Source organism: Panthera tigris, chromosome B2 (genome assembly GCF_018350195.1).
Source record: "Panthera tigris isolate Pti1 chromosome B2, P.tigris_Pti1_mat1.1, whole genome shotgun sequence".
Lineage (NCBI taxonomy): Eukaryota > Metazoa > Chordata > Mammalia > Carnivora > Felidae > Panthera > Panthera tigris.
Window position 1 is genome coordinate 37,440,884 of NC_056664.1, and position 20,156 is coordinate 37,461,039.

Here is a 20,156-nt window from a genome sequence, read left to right on the forward strand (position 1 = left end):
TTCTTATGCTGTTGATTTTAGTCATTCTGATAGGTGTGAGGTGGTACCTCATTGTGGTTTTGATTTGTATTTCCCTAATGATGAGTCATGCCGAGCATCTTTTCATCACACACACCTGTCTTGACTTCCAGAGCCCACAGAGGAGAGAGCAGGCCTTGGCATCTTCCAGGGATGTGTTCCATTGCCCTCATTTGGGGCTCTATGCTGGGAAGGGCCAAGAGGTGGGAAGGAAGGGACCCTATATGGGGTTCAGTTCCAATAATGTTTAGAAAACACCTTTCTTGGGGCACCTGGGTGGTTCAGGAAAGTAAGCGTCTGACTTCAATTCAGGTCATGATCTCACAGTTCGTGGGTTTGAGCCCCATGTGGGGCTCTGTGCTGACAGCTCAGAGCTTGGAGCCTGCTTTGGATTCTGTATCTCCCTCTCTCTCTTTCCCCTTCCCCTGCTCATGCTCTGTCTCTTTCTGTCTCTCAAAAATAAATAAATGTTTAAAAAAAATTTTTTTTTAAAGAAAACACCTTTCTGTCACTTGCATGACCTTAGTCACTTTCTGAGAAAAGGACCACTGCAATTCATTTATAAACATAGAACACAGAGTCTGTGCCCCAGAAGTAACACTGTCCGAATGAGAGATGGGGGAAAGGAAGTCAGAGTGATCTGGGGATGCAGAGAATCGGTGGAGTCAGCCTTCCTAGGACTCTGTGCACTCAGGACCAGTTGTCTTCCTTGCAGTTCGATCAGGCTGGAGGCCGAAAAATGAAGAATCGACATCTCTAACTGCAGGGCCCGAACTGGGAAGACCGCCCATCTCCCAGGAGGTCACATCTCCAGTGACAGGGAGCTCACTCTCTTTCAAAGCTGCCTTTGCCTTCACCAGACGCCTCTGCAGGGGGGATTTGGATTGCGAGGCTGCTGGGTCCCCTGCCCTCCACCTGGTCAATAGCAGACCCTGGCAAAGAAGATGGGAGCTTGCAATCCATTTTACAGGGCGTCCCAGAGCCTTCCTGGCTGCCTCGGGGAACTCCTCCTGGGCAAACAGCTGTCACAGATGAGTGGCCCCATTGTGCTCTTGGGTGGCGCCAGGGAGGTGAGAGTGGCGAGGTGAGAAGGCTGTATTCTGAGCCACGGTGTGATGCGGGTACCTCTGGCCTCGGCGCTGCCTGGTCCTATCGACAGGCCTGGCATGGCGCCTCCCCGCCCTGGCATCTCCCACACTGGATTATGGTCCAACCAGTGGACTTCCTGTGCAGGTCTAGCCAGTCCCGAGCCCTGGGGGGCAAGAGGTAGGGTATAAGCCTTAGGGCTGCTGTCTGGTGAACAAATAAGATGTTTGTTCGGTGAAGGTGAAAGGGGAGGTCCAGGAATGGAGCTGCTGGGGCCTCAGCCCTTCCTTCCTGCCTTCCCCTCCCCGTGCCACACACGCTCAAACCACTGCCCTAGGGTCAGAGGCCCGGCCAGTCACACCAAAAGATCCATGGGTAGACAGGACAGGAACACACACACACACACACACACACACACACACACCATATAGCCAGGGGACACCTGCGGACCAGGCAATGCACTTTTCTGATATAACCTTCCTAAACACACATGTGCATATACACACAGACACAAACATAGACACAGCCTTTGTGTTTTAAAGGGGCGGCTCTGGTCTCAGGGTATTGCAGCAGCTGCCAGTGTCAAAATGGAGAAGAACGGGCCTGGAGAGGGAAGGAGGTAGTAGCTGGCGGCAGGGACAGGGCATGCTGGCCGCGGTCGCCCGGTCTGCGGTGTGGCACCTCTGAGGTAAACAGACTGGGCTTTGATCTTGAATGCTGTCCTGGGAGGCTGAGAGGACAAAGGACCTGCCTCCCTGGACTAAGGATCCAGACTCTGCAGCCCCATGCAGAGACAGAGCAGGACAGTGGACAGATGGGCAGATGGACCCCTAGAGGGAATCTGAGGCCCCTCGGGCCTTGCCACTCAAAGGGTAATCCATGGACAGCACCATGACATGGGAGCCTCTCAGAAATGCAGAGTCTCGGGTCAAACCCGGGTGCACTGAATCAGAGCCTGGTTATCTATGCACATATTCAGCTTCTAGAGGGACTTCTCTAGGAGCTTCCTGGGCCTTGGATGACAGCTTCCCTGTGAGCAAGGCTTGGATGACAACACCATCTCAGTAGACTTCACTGGAGTCTGGAAGTCACCTTGTGAAGTCGGCCCAGCCGTTTCCCAGCCCCCAGGCCATGCCTACGTATCTGGCTTCCCAGATGGATTCATTCGCTCACCTCACGAGTGTTTGTGTAGCACCATGCTATGCGTGGGAGATACAATAATAAGCAGAAAACAGACCTGGTCCCTGCTCTCTTGGAGTTTCCAGCCTAGTGGGACAGATATTTCCTGAAGTGTCACTTGGGCTGCATTTGAAGAAGTTACTTTGGTGAAAAGGGGAGAGAAGCATATTCCAGGCAGAGGGAGCAGCACAAGCAAAGGCCCTGAGGTAAGACAGAACATGGCTGGTGGTAGTTGGGACACATTTAAGCTGATATTAGAAAGAGACCAGCCTCCAAAATAGACTGACGTAAACCAGAAACAGTTTCCTTTCTCCCTCAGGTAAAAGTCTGAGTAGACAGTACAGATCAGTGTGGCTGGAGGGCAGAGAGTGGGCAAGACCACTGTATCAAATGACACTGCATGTGAAAGTCTCCAGGAAGTCAGAGCTCCCTGGTACCTGCCACACCTGTCGATTCATAAGTTTCAGAGAATCCTAGAATGCCAGAAATGGGAAGAACTTTGGGCTTCATTCCAATGCTTTGAACCTGTCTTCAAGCCTCAGCTCCATCATAAATTAACTGTAACTGTGACCATGGGTCAGGAGTTTCTCATCTGAAAAGTATTGCGGGTGCACTGCGGGAAGTGACACCTGCTTTGCCCAGGCTGGGAGTAGCTCGTGTGAGACTCCAGCGAGGAATTAGGAATTAGGACACATTTAGGTTGCTACTGAAAAAGAGACCCTAAAATAGACTGACTTAAACAAGAAAGTTTCCTTTGTCTCTCAGGTAAAAATCTAAGTAGATGGTGCAGAGTTGGTAGGGCAGCTCCATCAATGGTGATGGGCAGGCAGTGGCTTCAACCTTTTTGCTCTGCCATCTTCAACATATAGCCTCAAAGGATCCCAAATGGAGGCTGCGGCTCCTGCCATCACATCTGGACCCTCCTTCCTTTTAGAGGTGCCATCTAGATGTTGTACCCAGCCCTTCTGCTCATATCTCATTGGCCAGAACTTAGGTTTTGTGGCCACACCTGTCAGCAAGAGAGTCTGGGAAATGAAGTCTGCAGCTGGGGCCAGCGTGTGTCCAGTTGGAAATTCTATTCCAATGCGAAAATGGGAGAATGGAATGTTGGGGGCGGGGCACAGAAGGCGACACAGAGTCTGAAGGTACTGTTGGAGTCAGGACACCCAACCAAGTGTCTCTAAGATTCGCTTCTTGGCTTTGAGCTGCCCTGACCCCCTTTACTGAGCTCACCAGGGCCGGGCTCTGTCCTGCCCCACAACCTGCCCCCATTCCTACCAATGTCAGGAAGTTGACGCAGCCTGTGGAGGCATCGGTAGTATACGGTTAGTCATGGAAGGTTGCCCCAGCTCTTGCCTGGCCCTTCATTACGCCACACCCCGGGTCTTAGGGGGTTTTCTGGTAGGTTGGCCAGACAGGCTCAGGAAGAGGTAGGCTTCCACTGCTCACACTTGTCAGAGGCTTCTGTCCTCAGAGTGGTGGGAGAGACCAGTCTGGGGTGGGGAGTGGGCTGGCTGTGTTTTCATTACCTGCTTCTGAGCCAGGACCAGGGGTGGTCCTAAAAGCCAGGCAAACAGCTGGCGGCAGCAGCTGGAGTGGCTAAGGAGCACTTTCCCACCAGATTGTCTGACCCTGACAAGGCCAAAGCCAACACCAGCGATTCCTGGGGCTGCGTCCCACCCACTGTCTGGGCTACTCATCACAGCTGGGTGCCGCTGGCAATGGCTCCCTTTCTGGGCCTCTGCTCTCCACTCTTGTTTTCTCGGAGAGGAGCTAGGGAGTGTGTATGAAGGAGGGGTTATAGGAGATCAGGGTTTCTCAACCTCGGTACTATTTGGGGCTGGATAGTTCTTTGTCGTGGGGGCTGCCCTGTGCATCCAGTGATGTTTAGCAACATCCCCGGTCTCTTCCCACTAGGTATCAGTAAGGTCAACCCCCTACCCAGGGGCCAAATGTTTCCTGGGGGAACAGGGGAAATCAACCCTGGCTGAGAGCCACTGGTGTAGATTTAAAAGTCCTGATTTACTGAAGGGAAACATCAAGGATGGGTGGAGAAAAAGAGAGGAGAGAAGAATGGAGGTGGGGGAGGAAAAGAGAGAAATAGGTGGAGAGAGAAAAAAGAAGGAAGAAGAAATACTAAGAGTGAGAAAATGAGATAAAGAAAAGAGAGGCACCTAGGTGGCTCAGTTTCTTGAGTGTCAGACTTCGGTTCAGGTCATGATCTCGCGGTTGACAAGTTCCAGCCCCGTGTCGGGCTCTGTGCTGACAGCTCAGAGCCTGGAGCCTGCTTCAGATTCTGTGTCTCCCTCTCTCTCTGCCCCTCCCCTGCTCATGCTCTGTCTTTCACTGTCTCAAAAATAAATATAAACATTAAAAAAAAATTTTTTTTTAATTAAAAAAATTAAAAATTAAAAAAAGAAAAGAGGGGTGCCTGGGTGCCTCAGTTGATTAAGTGTCTGACTCATGGTTTCGGCTCAGGTCATGGTCTCACAGTTTGTGAGTTAGAGCCCAACATTGGGCTCTGTGCTTACAGTGCAGGAGCGTGCTTGGGATTCTCTGTCCCCTACTCTCTCTCTCTCAAAATACATAAATAAACTTAAAAAAAGAGAGAGAAAAGAAATAAGAGGAGCAAAGAGAGAAGTGGGTGTAGAGGGCCAGGCCCTAGAAGGCAGGGAGGGCAAGCAGGCCCCAAGGATTGTTCCTGAGTCTGGGGACATAATGGGGGCATGCAGGAGCTGGCTTTGGGGCACAGGGGCCATCTCAGCACTCTAGTGTCAAGGTCAAAATCGAGGCCCTGGCACCCTACTCCCCAGTAGCCAGGCCGCAGAGCAGAGGTTTTAGGGGTCAAGCTTCTCTTGGGTCTCTGGACATGCTGCTTTCTTAGTGGGGTTGGAATTCGGATGTAGGATTGCCTCAAAGTTTCTCTAAGCCTCAGCTTCGCCTCCAGAGAATGGGCCATTGCTGGAGAGAAAGCATGGAGGTCGCCTGCTTTTTATGTCTGCTCTCTCCTAGAGCCCCACTAAGACGATCACAATAAAGCATCGCCCACAAGGACGAGAAGACTGGAGCTGGATAGGAGGCAGCAAAATGCTGGAAGCTGAAAAGGGATGGACAGTTACTTAGCCCAGCAGAAGCTGCACCCTCACTGCCTGGGGTGGGGGACGGAAGGATGGGCAGGAAGGCGACAAGAAGCTGCTTTGAGCCTCCAGTGCCTTGAACAGTTCAGCACGTGGCCACACGAGATCCCTCTGAAAGGGGGTGCAGGTGGGGCTGAAGAGGACTGGTGGGAAAGGGGTGAAGGAGCAGTGATAGCACCAGGTCCCCTCCCACTTCTTGCATAGCCTTCCCCACCTTAGCGGAAAATGGGCTTGCTTGCCATTGGGGAAGTTTACACAGCTGAGTCAGGGAATTAAGTGCAGTCCTGAATGTGGAGGGAGCAGTAAGTTCCCAGATGCCCGTCCCCACTCAGCATCAGAACATTGGAAACACGTGTGTAGATCCTGGCACATTCTGGGGATTCTCTTTAGGAACATTGGCCTGAGAGAAAAACTCTGCAGATACTGACATTTAAGGGGGTAGTTCTCAGTGAAAAGGTCAGCTTGCCACCAGGTCCCCTGGGCACAAGCCCTGCTCATACAATCAGAGATTCAGCCTTAAATATGGATAGACAACGGGGGGTCACTGTGTAATGGAAGAGAGGCATCACCATGAAAAAGGAAACCAAAAGAAGCAAATAAAAAAACATAACTCAGAGAGGATGCAAAAATCAGAATCCTTTTTTGTCTCTTTGAGATAATAGTCTTTGTGATAAGAAAAATGCTGTTACCTTTGAAACAAGAATAGGACACTATAAAAAAGTTACATTCACAGAATAAAAAATACCTCTTGAAAATTAAAAATATGACAGCAATCTATGTGCATCCTTGCTAAAAATATTTAACCTGAATCTCACCATGACCTTACTTCTAGTCTCCGGTAAATATAGGGGGTAGAGGGAAGAGTTAAATGATGTCGTGAGGAAACAATCAGACAAATCCAGAATGTAGAACATTCTGTAAGACTTGCCTAGGCTCTTCAAATGTCTGTTGTAGAAGAAACAAAAAGAGAAATCATAGATTTTAAAAAGACTAAGGAGACCCAACAGCCAAATAAAACTAGATAGGATCTCAGTTCAAATAGACTAGCTCTGAAAGAAACTGTGAACATGATGGGGGAAAACTTGGATATGGACAGGATATTAAAGATATTATGGAATGGTTGTTAATTTTCTTAGGTCTGAAAACAGGGGTGTGATTGTGTAGCAGAATGCTTTTAATTTTAGGATAGGGAGGCTAAAGTGTTTAAAAGTGAGTGTTATATGGACTGCAAATTTCTTTCAAATGGCTCTACCAAAATAGGTAATTCATAGATAGATATGTAAGAACAATGTTCAGTCTAGTCCTGTGCTGTCTCATATAGTAACTACTAGCCATATATGGCTACTAAGTGCTTGACATCATCTGAATTGAGATACTCTGTGATTATAAAGTACACTGGATTTCAAAGACTTAGTACAAAGAAAAGGAATGTAAAATATCTTAATAACAACAACAATAATAATAATAATAATTTTTTTTAGTGAAAGAGAGAGCAGAGGAGGGGCATAGAGAAAGGGAGAGAAAGGAAGAAAGCATGGAGCCTGATGTGGGACCCTGAGATCTGGAGCCTGATGTGGGACCTGAGCTGAAATCAAAAGTCGGACACTTAACTAACTGAACCACCCAGGCAGTCCAACAATTATTTTAATAAATAATAAATAATTATTTATTAAAGTATATTTTGAAATAAATAAAATATTAAAGTTAATTTTACCTGTTTCTTTTTACCTTTTTAATGTGGCTACTAGAAAGTTTAAAATTACATATGTGGCTCACATCCCATGTCTATTAAAACAGCCCTGACCTAAATGTTAGGAAAAGAATGTTAACTATATTATTTTTTTCAACTTTTCTGCATATTTGCAATTGTCTTTTTTTTTTATTAAAAAATATTTTTTAATGTTTATTTAGAGAAAGAGACAGAGTGTGAGTGGGAGGGGGCAGAGAGAGAGGGAAACACAGAATCTGAAGCAGGCTCCAGGCTCTGAGCTGTCAGTACAGAGCCCGACATGGGGCTTGAACTCACGGACCTCGAGATCATGACCTGAGCTGAAGTCAGATGCTTAACCAAATGAGCCACCCAGGCACCCCTGCATCTGTCTGAATAGAAGGTTAGAAAGAAAAAGATAAACAATAAAAATAAAGTAGAAGAGTTTCTTTTTAATCAATAAGAGTATTGAAGATAAAGTTTGGAAAATCCTCTTGAAAGTTGGACAAGAAGACAAAAAGTATAGGTTAGAAAATCAGAGAACCAACCCAAGAGTTCTAACTCAAAAATGTAGAACATACTAAGCACAGAAAGGAGCCAAATGGTGTGAGCTTCTAGATTGAATGGAAGCCTGAGGGCCTGACACAGTGAACTAAAGAATATACAAACCAGTGCACTGGTAGATAAAGAGATTACGAAAATTTTCCAAGGTGAAAAAACAGAAACAATAAAACAGGTCTCACACAAACGCCCAGGAATTAGGATTTCACTGAACTTCACTACAACCACACAGGAAGCTAGAAAACAAAGGGGGAAAAAAACCCTCTCACAATTCTGAAGGAAGCCATTTCCAACCTAGGGTTAGATACCCAGCCAAGCTATCAGTCAAGCTGAAGGTTGGATAAAGATATTTTTAGACAGACAAGATCTCAAACATTTTACCTCCCTTGTACCATTTCTCAGAAACCCACTGACGGAAGTGCTCCATCAAACGAGGAAGTAAACAAAGAAAGACAGAAGGCATCGGATCTAGAAAAACAAAGGGGGCTCCAATGCAGGAAGGACGCAAGGGGAATCCCCAGTGAGGGGTGAAGAGACCCTTGGGGAAGCTAGCTCTGTAGCAGGCCTGGAGAGCACCCAGGGGCAGAAAGATGTTTGGTGCTGAAAGAAATTCACCAAGAAATAAACAAATGGGACTGATCTATGATCCCAAGAGGAGTTTTACAATTGTAGCAGGGAGTTTGGAAATTAACTAGTGACAGGAACATGCAAAATTAAGCAAACAAACAAAACCCATGGAAAACAAAATGAATGCAGGAAAGAAAGGGTACCCAAGTACATTAGGTAGTATTTACACAGTCATAATAACATGAACACAGAATTGGTATCCAACCATAAATTGAAATCTAACTATGGTAGAGGGATGAGGAAGAAGTATGCATGTTGGGAGGTAAAATGGAGCTAATCCTCATCTTTTCCAGTAGAGAGATAATCATTGTTAAAGTAGGTTAACAAAAAATAATAATGGGGTGCCAAAATATCTAGATGTTATTTAAAGAAGTGGAAGAAAAATAAGAAATAGTTGAGAAGTCTAAAAGAGGCTGCCTCTGGGGGCTGGGGCTGGGGAAGGGTGAGGCAGGCAATTGCTGTTTTCCGTTACCGTTTGAGTAGTATTATTTGACTTTTTGAAAGTATTTATATATATATCACTTTGCTAAAAATAAAAACTGAATTAAAAGATAAAAAGAAAACCCAGGTCATCCAGGGCAGGGCACGTGAATGCCCAGAACTGAGGGTCATTCCAGGTGCCACTGCCTGGCAGCTGCCTACGTCAGCAACTCCGGACATGGCTAGAGGAGCTTTTTTGGAGAAACATTATCCTGCCTACCCCCATGACTCATAGGTTCCCATTGTTTCCACCCCCCCTGCCATTCTCCCACCATGGAGATGTGTGTGCTGATGTGTGTGGGGGGCAGGGACAGAAGAGACTTTCTTGTGCTCTTTGTTCACTGTGTGCCCCACCCCCATCCCCAGGGGTACAGGCTTCCTTGCCAGGGACCAGGTGTTAGGCATGGGGCACTGGGCGCCAAGAAGGAGAAAAAACAATCTTAAAATACCCCTATGCCTTCCCATTGTGGAAATTCAGAATCATGTGTTTGAGCAGGACCTATGAGGTCAACCTGCCAACATCTATAAGAAGTAGACACCAAGCCTTTCCCTGAGCACTCTGAATGACAGGGAGCTCAGTGTCTTAGCGGGACAATGTGGGGGCTTGGGGACAAAGTGAGGGGCACATAAAGGTCTTTCGTGCTTATTGGCTTTCGTATGGGATACTCAAGGCCCATTATATGGATCAAGGCCCATTTGTTATAAAAGGTGAGATTCCACATAAGGATACAGCTCTCAAGGCCTGTCCAGGTCCCTTGTCTCTGCCTCTCTTACTATGTGTCTTCTCTCTCTTCCTGCTTCTCTCTGCACACCTCTGTCCTCTGGCTCCCACATAACCCCAAATGTCTGCCACCACTCCCGAGCCTCCATGACCTCATTGCTCTGCTCCTCATGGTTCACTGGCTCAGTCTCTCAACACCCTAATTTCGAATGCCTAGCGAGCTCATCTCATTGGTCCATCTTGGTTCAGGTTTCCTCTCCTAGTCCAATCAGCTTTACCAATGTGGGTCACATGGTTCACAGCTAGTAAGCAATGGTCTGAGGGGTCAGGGGGGATAAAGTGACTCTTCATGAGCTATGCTCTCCCTGAAACCCAGACGTGCCTGCTCCTTTCCAGGATAGGCAAACTTCACTGCCCCCCACCCCACCCAGTCCACACAGCCAGTCCAGAAGGAGGTCAGTGCAACAGTGTGCTGGTAAATGTTGAATATCTGGCTCTCTGAGGAGGGGAGAGCCCTAATTTGTAGTGTCCGCCCATTTCCATGGTGTAGATACTTCCATGATGGCTGATTTAAAAGAAAAAAATCTTAATGTTTATTTATTTTTGAGAGAAAGAGAGAGCACAAGCAGAGGAGGCACAGAGAGAGGGAGACACAGAACTGAGGTAGGCTCTAGGCTCCGAGCTGTTAATGCAGAGCCTTATGTGGGGCTCGAACTCACAAAATGCAAGATCTTGACCTGAGCCGAAGTCGGACGCTTAACCATTATGGCTGATTTTAAAAAAATATATTTTTTTCAATGTTTATTTATTTTGAGAGAGAGAGAGAGAGAGACAGTATGAGTGGGGGAGGAGCAGAGAGAGGAGACACAGAATTTGAAACAGGCTCTAGGCTCTGAGCTGTCAGCACAGAGCCCCATGTGGGGCTTGAACTCATGAGCTGCAAAATCATGACTTGAGCTGAAGTTGGACGCTTCACCGACTGAGCCACCCAGGCGCCCCCATCATGGCTGATTTTAAGCTACCAACATGATGTCACAAAACATGAAGTTGAGGAGAGAAACACAGTAGCAATACCATTATATAATAATCCCACTACATACCTACAAATATGCAAATTTCCTCCAAAGCATGAATAGCAGTGGCATGGAATTAGGAAAGGATGAGTTTTGAGCATTGTGTTTGTTCTTAATATAATTTGCATATTTATATAATTTAATTTTTAATTTTTTAATGCAATCAGCTTGCAAAATTTCTGAAACTATAACCATTGGGTCTCATGAGCCAGTATGAACAGGCTCCAGGACACTGGGTCAGAACTTTCCTCTGGAGTGAACAATTGAGGGTGGGAATTTGAGTAAAGAGATGGGGTGGAGGGGGGTTGCTGACTGCCCGGTAGGCAATTATCTGTTCCTCATTTTGCTTCCTCCTGCCCTCAACCAACATCAGGTGTTCTAGGTAACCTAAGAGAGATGCCACAAATACAGGTCATTTGAATTGAATGGACTGTGATGTCAACACCCCAGACAGAGCTGCTCAGCTGGCCGGGACTGCAGGTGAAGGAATCAAAGAATGAGGAGGAAGTTTTCCATAACTGGAGGTAAACACAGATTTCAATGCAGAGTGAAAACACAGGCAGGGATTCATTGGCAGGGGATGCCAGAAATGCAGAGGGACCTGACCTCTGAGGTCTCCAGCCAGGTGTTTCCAGAACCTGGGTATTTCCAAGGTTTTACCCCTGACCTTCTGATTCAGAATCTCCCAAGGCAGAGCTCAGGAATTGCCTGGTGAGTTTTGCAGGAAAGCAGACTGGTGTGGTAGTTAGTAGCTCAGGCTGGGGGGTCTTCAGGTTAGGACTTAGGCTGTGCGTCTAGCTGTGTGACTTTGGGGAAGTTACATAACTGCTCTGAGCCTCAGCTTCCAAATGCAGATAATGTTGCGGGGATTAAATGAGACCATGGGCATAAAGTGTCCTGGTCAGTGCCCGTATGTGGTGAGGATCCCAAAAATGGCAGGTGTGACTATTTAGGTCACACTGCTAGATGGTAGCAGACCCAGACCCCAGGCGTCCCGGTACTGTTTAAACATAGCAGAGAGGATCCGAACATAGCTAGAGACCCCAAAATAGAAGGTGCTTTGATATCCTGAAAGTAAAAAACTTTGATCTTAGGTTAGGAATTACAAAACCTGAGGGCGTTTGGTCTTAGCTGTGCTACTTCCTCAAAAGAGTTTTAGATTCATGGTAGCAGATTATTGTCTGTACCCCACTTCCCAACCCCTCTGCCCACCTCGGGTGTCGGCGCAGCCGTAGTGCACAGCCCCATGCACACGGCCCAAGTGTTTCCTCAGCATGCCTTGCTGCTCCTCTGCTTTTCCACCTCAGAGCTTTCTCTAAAGCCTGGCAGAAGCATAGCTCAGGGCAAGCCCACCCTGTGTCCCCGTTATCTACTGCTGTGTGACAAACCACCCTAACACTTAGAGGCTTAAGACACCACCAATCATTTATTTGCTTGTGATTATGCAGTGTGGGGGGATGGCTGGGCTCTGTTCCACGTGGCCCCAGCAGGGGCTGGAGTGTCCAAGATGGCCCCTCAGCTGGGCAGATTCTCTGTCCCCGTGGCTTCTCCACATGGCTAGTTTGGTTCTTCACAGCACCGGGTCTCCAGGTAGTTAGATTTCTAACATTTCGGCTGGCTTCTCCAAGAGCACAAAGTGGAAGCTGCCGGGCCTCTTAACAGGTAGGTTCGGAAAGCACAGAAGGTCGTTTCCTCAGTGTTCCATTGATCAAAATCGTCCCAACCACGTGCAAAGGGAATAGACTCCACCTCTTGCTGGGGGAGCGGCCAGGTCCCTTTGCCAACTGGTGTGTGGGATGGGAGACACTGTCCCGGCGATCTTTGGACAGTGCGGTCTGCCACATCCAGCCTGTGTGGGAGGAAGGTGGGGGTTAATGCCCCTGGGGTCAGCCTCAAGCAAAGGGGGTGGGAATGGGTGGATACATGGGTGGATACATGTCCCCCGTTCAGAGGGACAGTTCTGAGGTGTATTGGACAGGTTTTTCAGGAGATCCCAGCAGGTTTGAACCCCAGTCTCCCACAGTAGAACTAGCTGAACCACTCAACAATGCCCTCTTTATTGCCTTTTGCTCTTTCCCCATCTTCATCTCCCCTCCCTTTCTGCTGCTTCCTCCAACCACGTCCCGGTTCTGCTCTGAGACCTCTGGGAAACCAAACCAAGATTCTCCGTTTCCTCACTTGAAAAAAGCCCCTTAAATTGGGCTGTAAAATATCGCACCTGGCTCCCAGGGCTGTTGCACAATCCCACAGGAACCCATGTGAAAGGGCTTTGTAAACTAGGCAGCTGGCGACCGAGGTGAGGGGTCACTGTGAGCAGAGGCATTCCCCCGGGAAGCACAGGGACTTGGGGGCTGCTGGGGCGAAGGCCCAGTCCCCCGGGTCATCAATGAGTGGTGGCTGGGGCCGCCGTGGGGATGATGAGGCATGAGGGCAGACAGGTGTGGGGAAATGCAAAAGGGGGGTATGGACAAGTAAGGGGTGTTGTGTCCGCATCCTGCGTGCCAGACTGAGGTGACCTGGCACAGTTGAGTGACTCACCGGGCCACCACAGCCTGGGACAAGGTCCCTCAAGATCATCCACCGACAAGCCGAGACTCGCCCTTGTGGGAAAAGACCTGCCTCCTGATTTGGCTTCTACCCCAGGAGGAGGAACTGAATTACCACTGGGAGGGTTCAGCACCCTGGTTCATTCACCCCTCCTTTCAGTAAACGCCAGAAAAACTGAGCCCTTCTTTGTGCCGGGTCCTGCGGTAAGGATCCAAAGGTGTACAAGCCACTCCTGGCTGTCTCTGGGCTCCCCGTCCGGGGCCGGGTGCGGGAGACTAGGAGACAGGCCCTGAGAGTGGGCTTGTCGAGAGAGGTGCTCTGGGCACAGAGGAAAAACATCTGAGCCCGAACCAAGAAGGGGGACAAGTAACTGCGGAACTCTTCCCCGAGAAACTGATGTCCCCCTTTAATCCAGACCTTAGGACTCAGTCAGGAGAGAGGAAGGGCATATCCCTGAAACAGTGTGGACAGAGACGGGGGGGGGGGGGGGGGGGGAGGTCTGGCTCATTTGAGAAACTGTTCTATGGCTGGAGCCCAGAAAGAGGTGGGGGTGGGTAGAGGAGGAGGAGGCTGGAGAGAGAGGTGCACGAAAGAGGAGTGGGAGCCCAGAGGAGTTTCAGACAGGACAGAAAGGGGGTCAGATTTGACTTCAGGGTTCTCCCTGCTGGTGGCAGTGCCAGCCGGGTGGAAGAGGGTCTGTATTAGAGGCAAGATGAAAAGAGCCTTGAGGGATACGGACGTCAGTACCAAGCACAGGCCGTGAAAAATAGCCAGAAATTAGAACAAAGGGAATGAGTCTATAGGCTCCATGAATGCAAGGGCGGGGGGGGGGGGGGGAGCTTGTCCATTTTATACACTGTAGTTTTCTAAGTGTCTGGTACACAGTAGGTGCTCAATAAACATTCAGATGAATGTGAGTCCAGGCAATGAAGGTGGAGAGCACAGGGCAGGAGGGCTTCTGGGAGGGAGCAGGAGAGGGCCAGGGGTTGGGGCTGCTGGGAGTGGGTCCACTGAGTGGGAGGGTCTGCCTCAGAACCCCATGGACCTCCAGGGTTGAGCAGTGCACCCCATGAACGTACTGGCCTCTTTATCAGGGTCTCACTGACCCAGGTTCTGAATCTGGTGTCAACAAGGGATTTCCCTGTCAGGGCCTTCTCCCGACCATCCCAGGCAGCTCACAATGACAGGGTGACAGGAAACCTCACCACACTCCTACTCCCCACGTGGCACCCTGCCTCTGCTCTTGATCCCTCAGCAACTTGGGGCCTCCCAGGCCCCTCCCTCTGCTCCAGCTGTTGCCACCTTCCTGTTTCTAGACCTTTTGCTCAGAAAGCTCCTGACTAATCTTAGCCACAGTGGCCCAAGGCCACACCTCCACCCCAGGCTTCCATTTGTGCTTCTGTTTGTGCGAAGCTGTGCCGGGTAAAGTCAGACTCTGAGCCTTCATCTGCTTAGCTGCAAGTGGGGTCAAATAACCTGTGCCACGGGGATGCTCCGAGGGATATAAAGGTAGCACTTAGCGTGATGGAATTGTTACCTTGAAGCTGAACAGTGTTAAGCAAAGCCAGAGACTCTTGGACCTGTGTGTGGGGGTTGGGGCGGTGCAGGCAAGGAGAGGGAGAGGGGTGGAGAGATGTTTTGGCAGAGGTAGGGATGCTATCAAGTAGTTCTAGAACCGGTGGTATTGTAAACACCTATGACCCTCTGTGAACACATCCATGCCTTCGTGAAAAATGTGGCTCACCCTGAAACCACAGAACTTTACGTTTCCCTACAGACGCAAATGTTTAACTAATGTCCTGTGTGGTGCTGCTTTAGGGGGCCCCAGAACCATAGAAGCCTGACAGATCCTTTCGTTAAATGGGTTCAGACATGCCCAGCTGAGCCTGGTCAGTCCTTCCTCCACGTTCTTTCCAGCCCCCGGTGCCCACCCCTCGAACTCCAGGCTGGTCCCACCTTCCTGAGACAGGAGCCCTTTCAGGGATGTCAGTCGCCACAAAAGCACAGGCTTGCTTCCTCCTCCCATCGCGGTGGCTGGGGAACAGACCCAGGAGCGCGGCTGCATGGGTTTGAATCCAGGCTCACCATCCATTGAGATCTTGCCCGAGTCACCACTCTGTACCTGTTTCCTCGCCGGTAAAACAGCATGTACACCTACCGCACAGGGCTGCTGCACCATCAAAGGAGCTCATTCACAGAGGGGTATAAAGCACCAGAACAGTGCCTGGCAGACTGCTGACCGTTTGCCAAGATCCCCCCACCTCTCTCCCCTGGCTCCTGACTCCTTCCTGGTTCTAGGACACTTTCTGCAAGGCTCCTCTCCAATCCTCTTTCAGACCTGTTAACTGTCACCTCCTCCGACAAGCCTGCCCTGACTACCCCATCTTAAGTAAGCTGCCCCTCCACCCCCCCTCACCTCTTTCCTTTTCCTCTCCCTTCCAGAACACTCCCCCCAGTAGTCAACGAGACCCTCCCACTGTCCTCAGTTCACCGAGCCCCCAATCCTCCCAGACTGCCCCCACACCTTGCCCCTGCCCAGCACCCGCTCCCACCCCACCTCTGACATAGCACACACCAGACTGGCCCGTCGATCTCAGGCTTTATTGTAAAAAGGTTAAAATAAATTACATTTGACATCATTGCCAGTATGTACACACAGTGTGATTCCAGGACAGCCAGGGACACCCCGGCAAGGTGGGGCAAGGAAACGAAGATGAACTCATTAACACATTCACAGAAACACCGAAGGCCACTCCTTCTCACCCAGCCAGCATAGCCCTGGGTCACGGGATGAATGCGGGTGTGGACACGCAGGCCCATCACCATCTTCACATGTTGGCGGGTGGGGTCCAGCCCCACAATACTGGGCGGGGGGCTGGGAGAGTGTTTGGGCCAAGGGTGATCACTCACCTCCTGGCCGGCCTCAGGCGCCTGTGACAGATGCCTCTCCCCCAAATGTGCTGCTCACGCGCTTATGGGTGCCTTGGCGCCCTCTCCACGTGGGGACTCTTGACAGCATGACCTTGGCTGAGGCCACCAAGAAAGGCCCAGCTGAGTTGGGGGTAGAAGGGTGAACATGTAACATCCCAGTCATTGGGACCCTGCTCATTCACCTCCTCTCCCCTCTGGCTCTGAAGCCAACAGGTGCCAGGTATATAAAAACAGCAGTTTATTTAAAAATAACAGAATGCGCAGGGCAGAGAGGGCCGGCCCTCAGGTGTGCATCACAGAGAACTTTGCCGGCCCCTCATCAGAGAGGGTCTGTGCACAGTTTCACATTATCTTTTGCTCCCCCTGTCCCCAGTCCTTTCTTTCTTAAACACACTTACACACACGCACACACAAATGGTAAACCGTGGCTGTAGGAAGGAGCCGATTCACATATTTGGCCATTCCCGCTTGTAAGCCAAGAGCAACTTACCTCCCCCCCCCCCGCCCCCCCTCCCCCCCCACCACCACGGGGCCAGGAGGGCCAGGGAGCCATGAGGTCCTTGTTCTGGGCACAGGGGATGAGGAGCCAGCCAGACGGGGAGGCTGGGGCCAGAGGTGAGCTTACTCCTGCAGCTCCCTGGCTACTGCCACCCTCTTCCCCCAACGTTCCTGCGGAGAGAGAAAGGCGACGTCTGTCACTGCGTGGCCAAAAGTTGTCTGCATCAGGGAACTGGGCTCTGGGTTGGGGGGGGTGGGGCTTGGTCCGAGCACAGTGACAAGACCCTGGGCCACACTCAGAGCTTGCTCCCAGGCCCTTATATCAGAGGAGTGTTTCAGCACCTGCCCAGTATCTCCTCTCTCCCTTCCCCTGGGTGCCTCTTCCCTACTGAGATTGCAGTAGAGGCCTGACAGGCAGACGAGAAGGGCCTGGGGGATGGTCACACATGTGCCCCACACAGGGCCCCGCTACTGCTGAAGAGCTGAAATGCTCAGCACCCCCAACACCACAGCCGTCCCTCCTTCAAAGGCAGGACCCGGGTCTCACAATGCCCTCCCCTGCCTCTTTCTGAAATACCTGACTCAGTGCTGGGCTCACAGGAGCTCATTAACGCTGGTGAACTCAAACAGCCGAGGCCCCCAGCCTAAGAGAACCGTGTGACATTTTCAACCGAATGACGCACGAAGACCCATGCAGGTGCAGGCCTCCTTGAGGGTCACCTGCCAGCCCACACAGGTCACTGAACCATCAAAATTACCAGCCATGCTCAGGACAGATGCCTCCCACTGCCAGGGTGCCCATTCAACCGGAGAACAGAGGCCCTGTCCTGGGCACATGCTATGTTTGCCAGTAGCATCTAGCTGCAGGGGATGGAAGGTGAGGAAGGCCCCTGGCCCCCCACTCCCAGTTCCAGGGCTGCCCCCCACCAGGGGCCAGAGTAGGACGCCCTAGGATGAGGGAAACGGAAGCCATCGAAGGTGGGGTGGGGAGCCGGCCCTGCCTCACGTGCCTCTGGGGCAGTCTGACTTATTATACTCGTTCACAAGCTGTTCGTAAGGCACAGAGAGTTCAGACTCGGTGCTGGTGAAGGTGGACTCATCAGACGAGGGGAACTCGCCCAGGTTCAGGGGCACTTCGGCCTCGGCCCCCTCCTGGGGCCTCTCCTCCCCTGCCAGGTTGTCCTCTATCGAGGACTTGGACGTCTCTTCATCTGAGAGGCCGGCTTCCTCATTTGTAAAGGTGATGTTGACATTCTGGAAGATGAGTGGGTGGTAGTCCTGGGCATCCCATGGCTCCCCCTCCTCGCTGATTCGATCCAACTGGTTAATGAACACTTCAGGGGTCAGGGAGCCATCCTTGGGGGGTCCCGCCCCAACCTCCTCGCTGAGGGGCCGTGACACATGGCCTTTGTTCCTTAGCGTCTGAGACACCTCTTCTAAGCTGGGCACCCGGTTCTTGGAGTAGACCACCAGGGGGGCCAGGGAGGTGGGGAGGGCTGGCAGCCCACCCCCCTGAGGCCCCAGCCCCACTGCTGGGACCCTCTCCCCAGTCCCGTTCGTCTTCATTCCCTTCTTCCCGATCTGCTTGATGAGGTCATTGTAGGTCTCCTCCTTTTTGGACAGAAAACTGAAGATGTTGATGTCTTTGGACGCTGTGCTCCCGGCTATCTGTAGGGCCTTTTTGGAGTGTGGAGAGCTCTCAAAGGACTCCTTCCTCCGCCGCCGCCGTTTCTTGATGGCCTTATGGACCTCCACAAACATGCTCACCTTCCAGTTGACAAAGAGGGACAGCCAGGCCAGCCCCAGGTAGATCCAGAGCTCCACAAAGTAGCGGTACAGGGCATGGTAGTTGGCGTTGGGGTTCACACCTGCGGGCAGGACAGGAAACCCAGGTCAGAAGAGCGTCGGCAGGGACCTGGAGACACGTTAAGGCCAAAGCCGTGTTCTCTGAGAGCAGGCACAGTGTCAGAACACAGAATGAGAGGCACAGTGAGAGGAAGGACTAGAAACTGGACTGTCCTGTCATCCTGATGGTTCAGTCACTCATGTCCCCATCTTAGTCCCTAATCTGCCTGAGCCTCAATTCAACTGTCGAAAGTCGGGAGAGTGGTTCCCTAGGGCAAGGTAGGTTCAAAGGCCAAGGTATTGGGGAGGCTATTAACACAGCCAACATACAGATCAGGAGAGAGTTCGTGAAGGTTTGCCATTCGATGATCCGTTGTACCACATCTAGCGGTTCTGCACACTTCTGGGGGTGTGTATGTTCTGCTTCAGTTAAAACCAGGATGGAAATTACATGAGACAGTAGCTGGCATCTCCATTGCTGGGGATGGACCCACTGGCTTAATATGCATGGGGCTGGGGGTCGGGCCAAGAGGTCCATATGCACTGGCCTCAGCAGGAACTATTCTGGACAGCCTTGATTCTCCTTCAGGGGGGTCTGGCTGCCCCCTGACTTCCTGTTTCTGCCCTCTTCAGACTGGCTCTTCCCATGGTCTGGAGGGCTCTGCCTACTCCACATCCTCCTCCTCAGAAGCCAGGCTCTTGACACCTGCTCCAGGCAGTCCTCCCGGGTCATCCTACACAGCTCTGATTGAGTTCCTACACTCCAGGATTATCTGAGATTTTCAACTTTCGCTTCTAGGCATATTGATCTGTATTATTAGGTATCTTGCCACTCCCCCCCCCCCCCAATTGGGAGCAACTTGGAAAAGGGACTAGGGGAAGGGGGCTTCCTCCAGAGTGGGGCTCCTGCAGGGCAAGGCCTATACTACCCTCATCAAATCAGGTCCCTGAAGACAGGTGCTGTGTCTGCCTGGCAGATAAGAGGTGTTTTTGAGGGATGCTATCAACCTTGCTCAGGGCTCTTGGTCACAAGATGACAACCAGGGACATGCTAACATTGCTGGGTCCTAGCCTCCGCACACATATGATTTTCTACCACCCTATTAGGTAGGTGCTATTTTTTTAAATCCATTTTACAGATAAGGAAACTGAGGCAGAGGTTTGGAATCATGCTGGAGCTGAGAAAGGATGACTAAATACACCCTACTTTCCAAGGACAAAGGCTTCTCTTGCCTGTCCAGGGTCCCTTAGACAATGACAGGACTGTGCCTCCATCTAAATTTATCTACCAAGACAGCAGGCCCTGATCTGCTGAGGTCAGTAGAGTGTTCAGGCATCTTTCCTGTTCCTCCCACCACTCAGCCACCCACCCCTGCCCCGCCCCCGCCCTAGCATTCTGAGTCTCCCTTTACAATGAAGCAGAAGGGTAAGTGACCTGCTCCTGCCCCCTAGGAAGGGGGCGGGGGGAGACCAGAGGCCCCTGGAGCAAGGTTGGGGTCAGCTGGGCAGGGCAGCAGGCATCAAGGGAAGAAACGCTGGGTCAATACAGCCAAACAGGGACAAGAAGGTGAAGGGCCAAGATGCTGTGCAGGCCACAAGCACAAGTCCGTGAGAGGTTGGAGCCAAAGAATTTTATCACCTGCTGGATTAAGTAGGGGAGGAGTGGGAGGGGAATGTCCCGGCCCCAGGGGGTGGGGCAGCTTAGGAGAAGGCCTCTCTTGTCTTTAAACTGCCTGTGGCAAGAG

The 20,156-nt window shown here is 50.9% G+C and overlaps 1 protein-coding gene across 1 annotated transcript in view; it reads right to left on the reverse strand.

The window, feature by feature from the left end:
- Positions 1-16,605: 16,605 nt before the first annotated feature.
- The window catches only part of KCNK5 (potassium two pore domain channel subfamily K member 5), a 37,204-nt gene continuing 33,653 nt past the window's right edge, over positions 16,606-20,156 (reverse strand). Inside the window, 1 exon segment of the mRNA XM_007085230.3 lies at positions 16,606-18,434. Coding sequence (XP_007085292.2) covers positions 17,569-18,434 — 866 coding nt within the window. The 3' untranslated portion in view covers positions 16,606-17,568.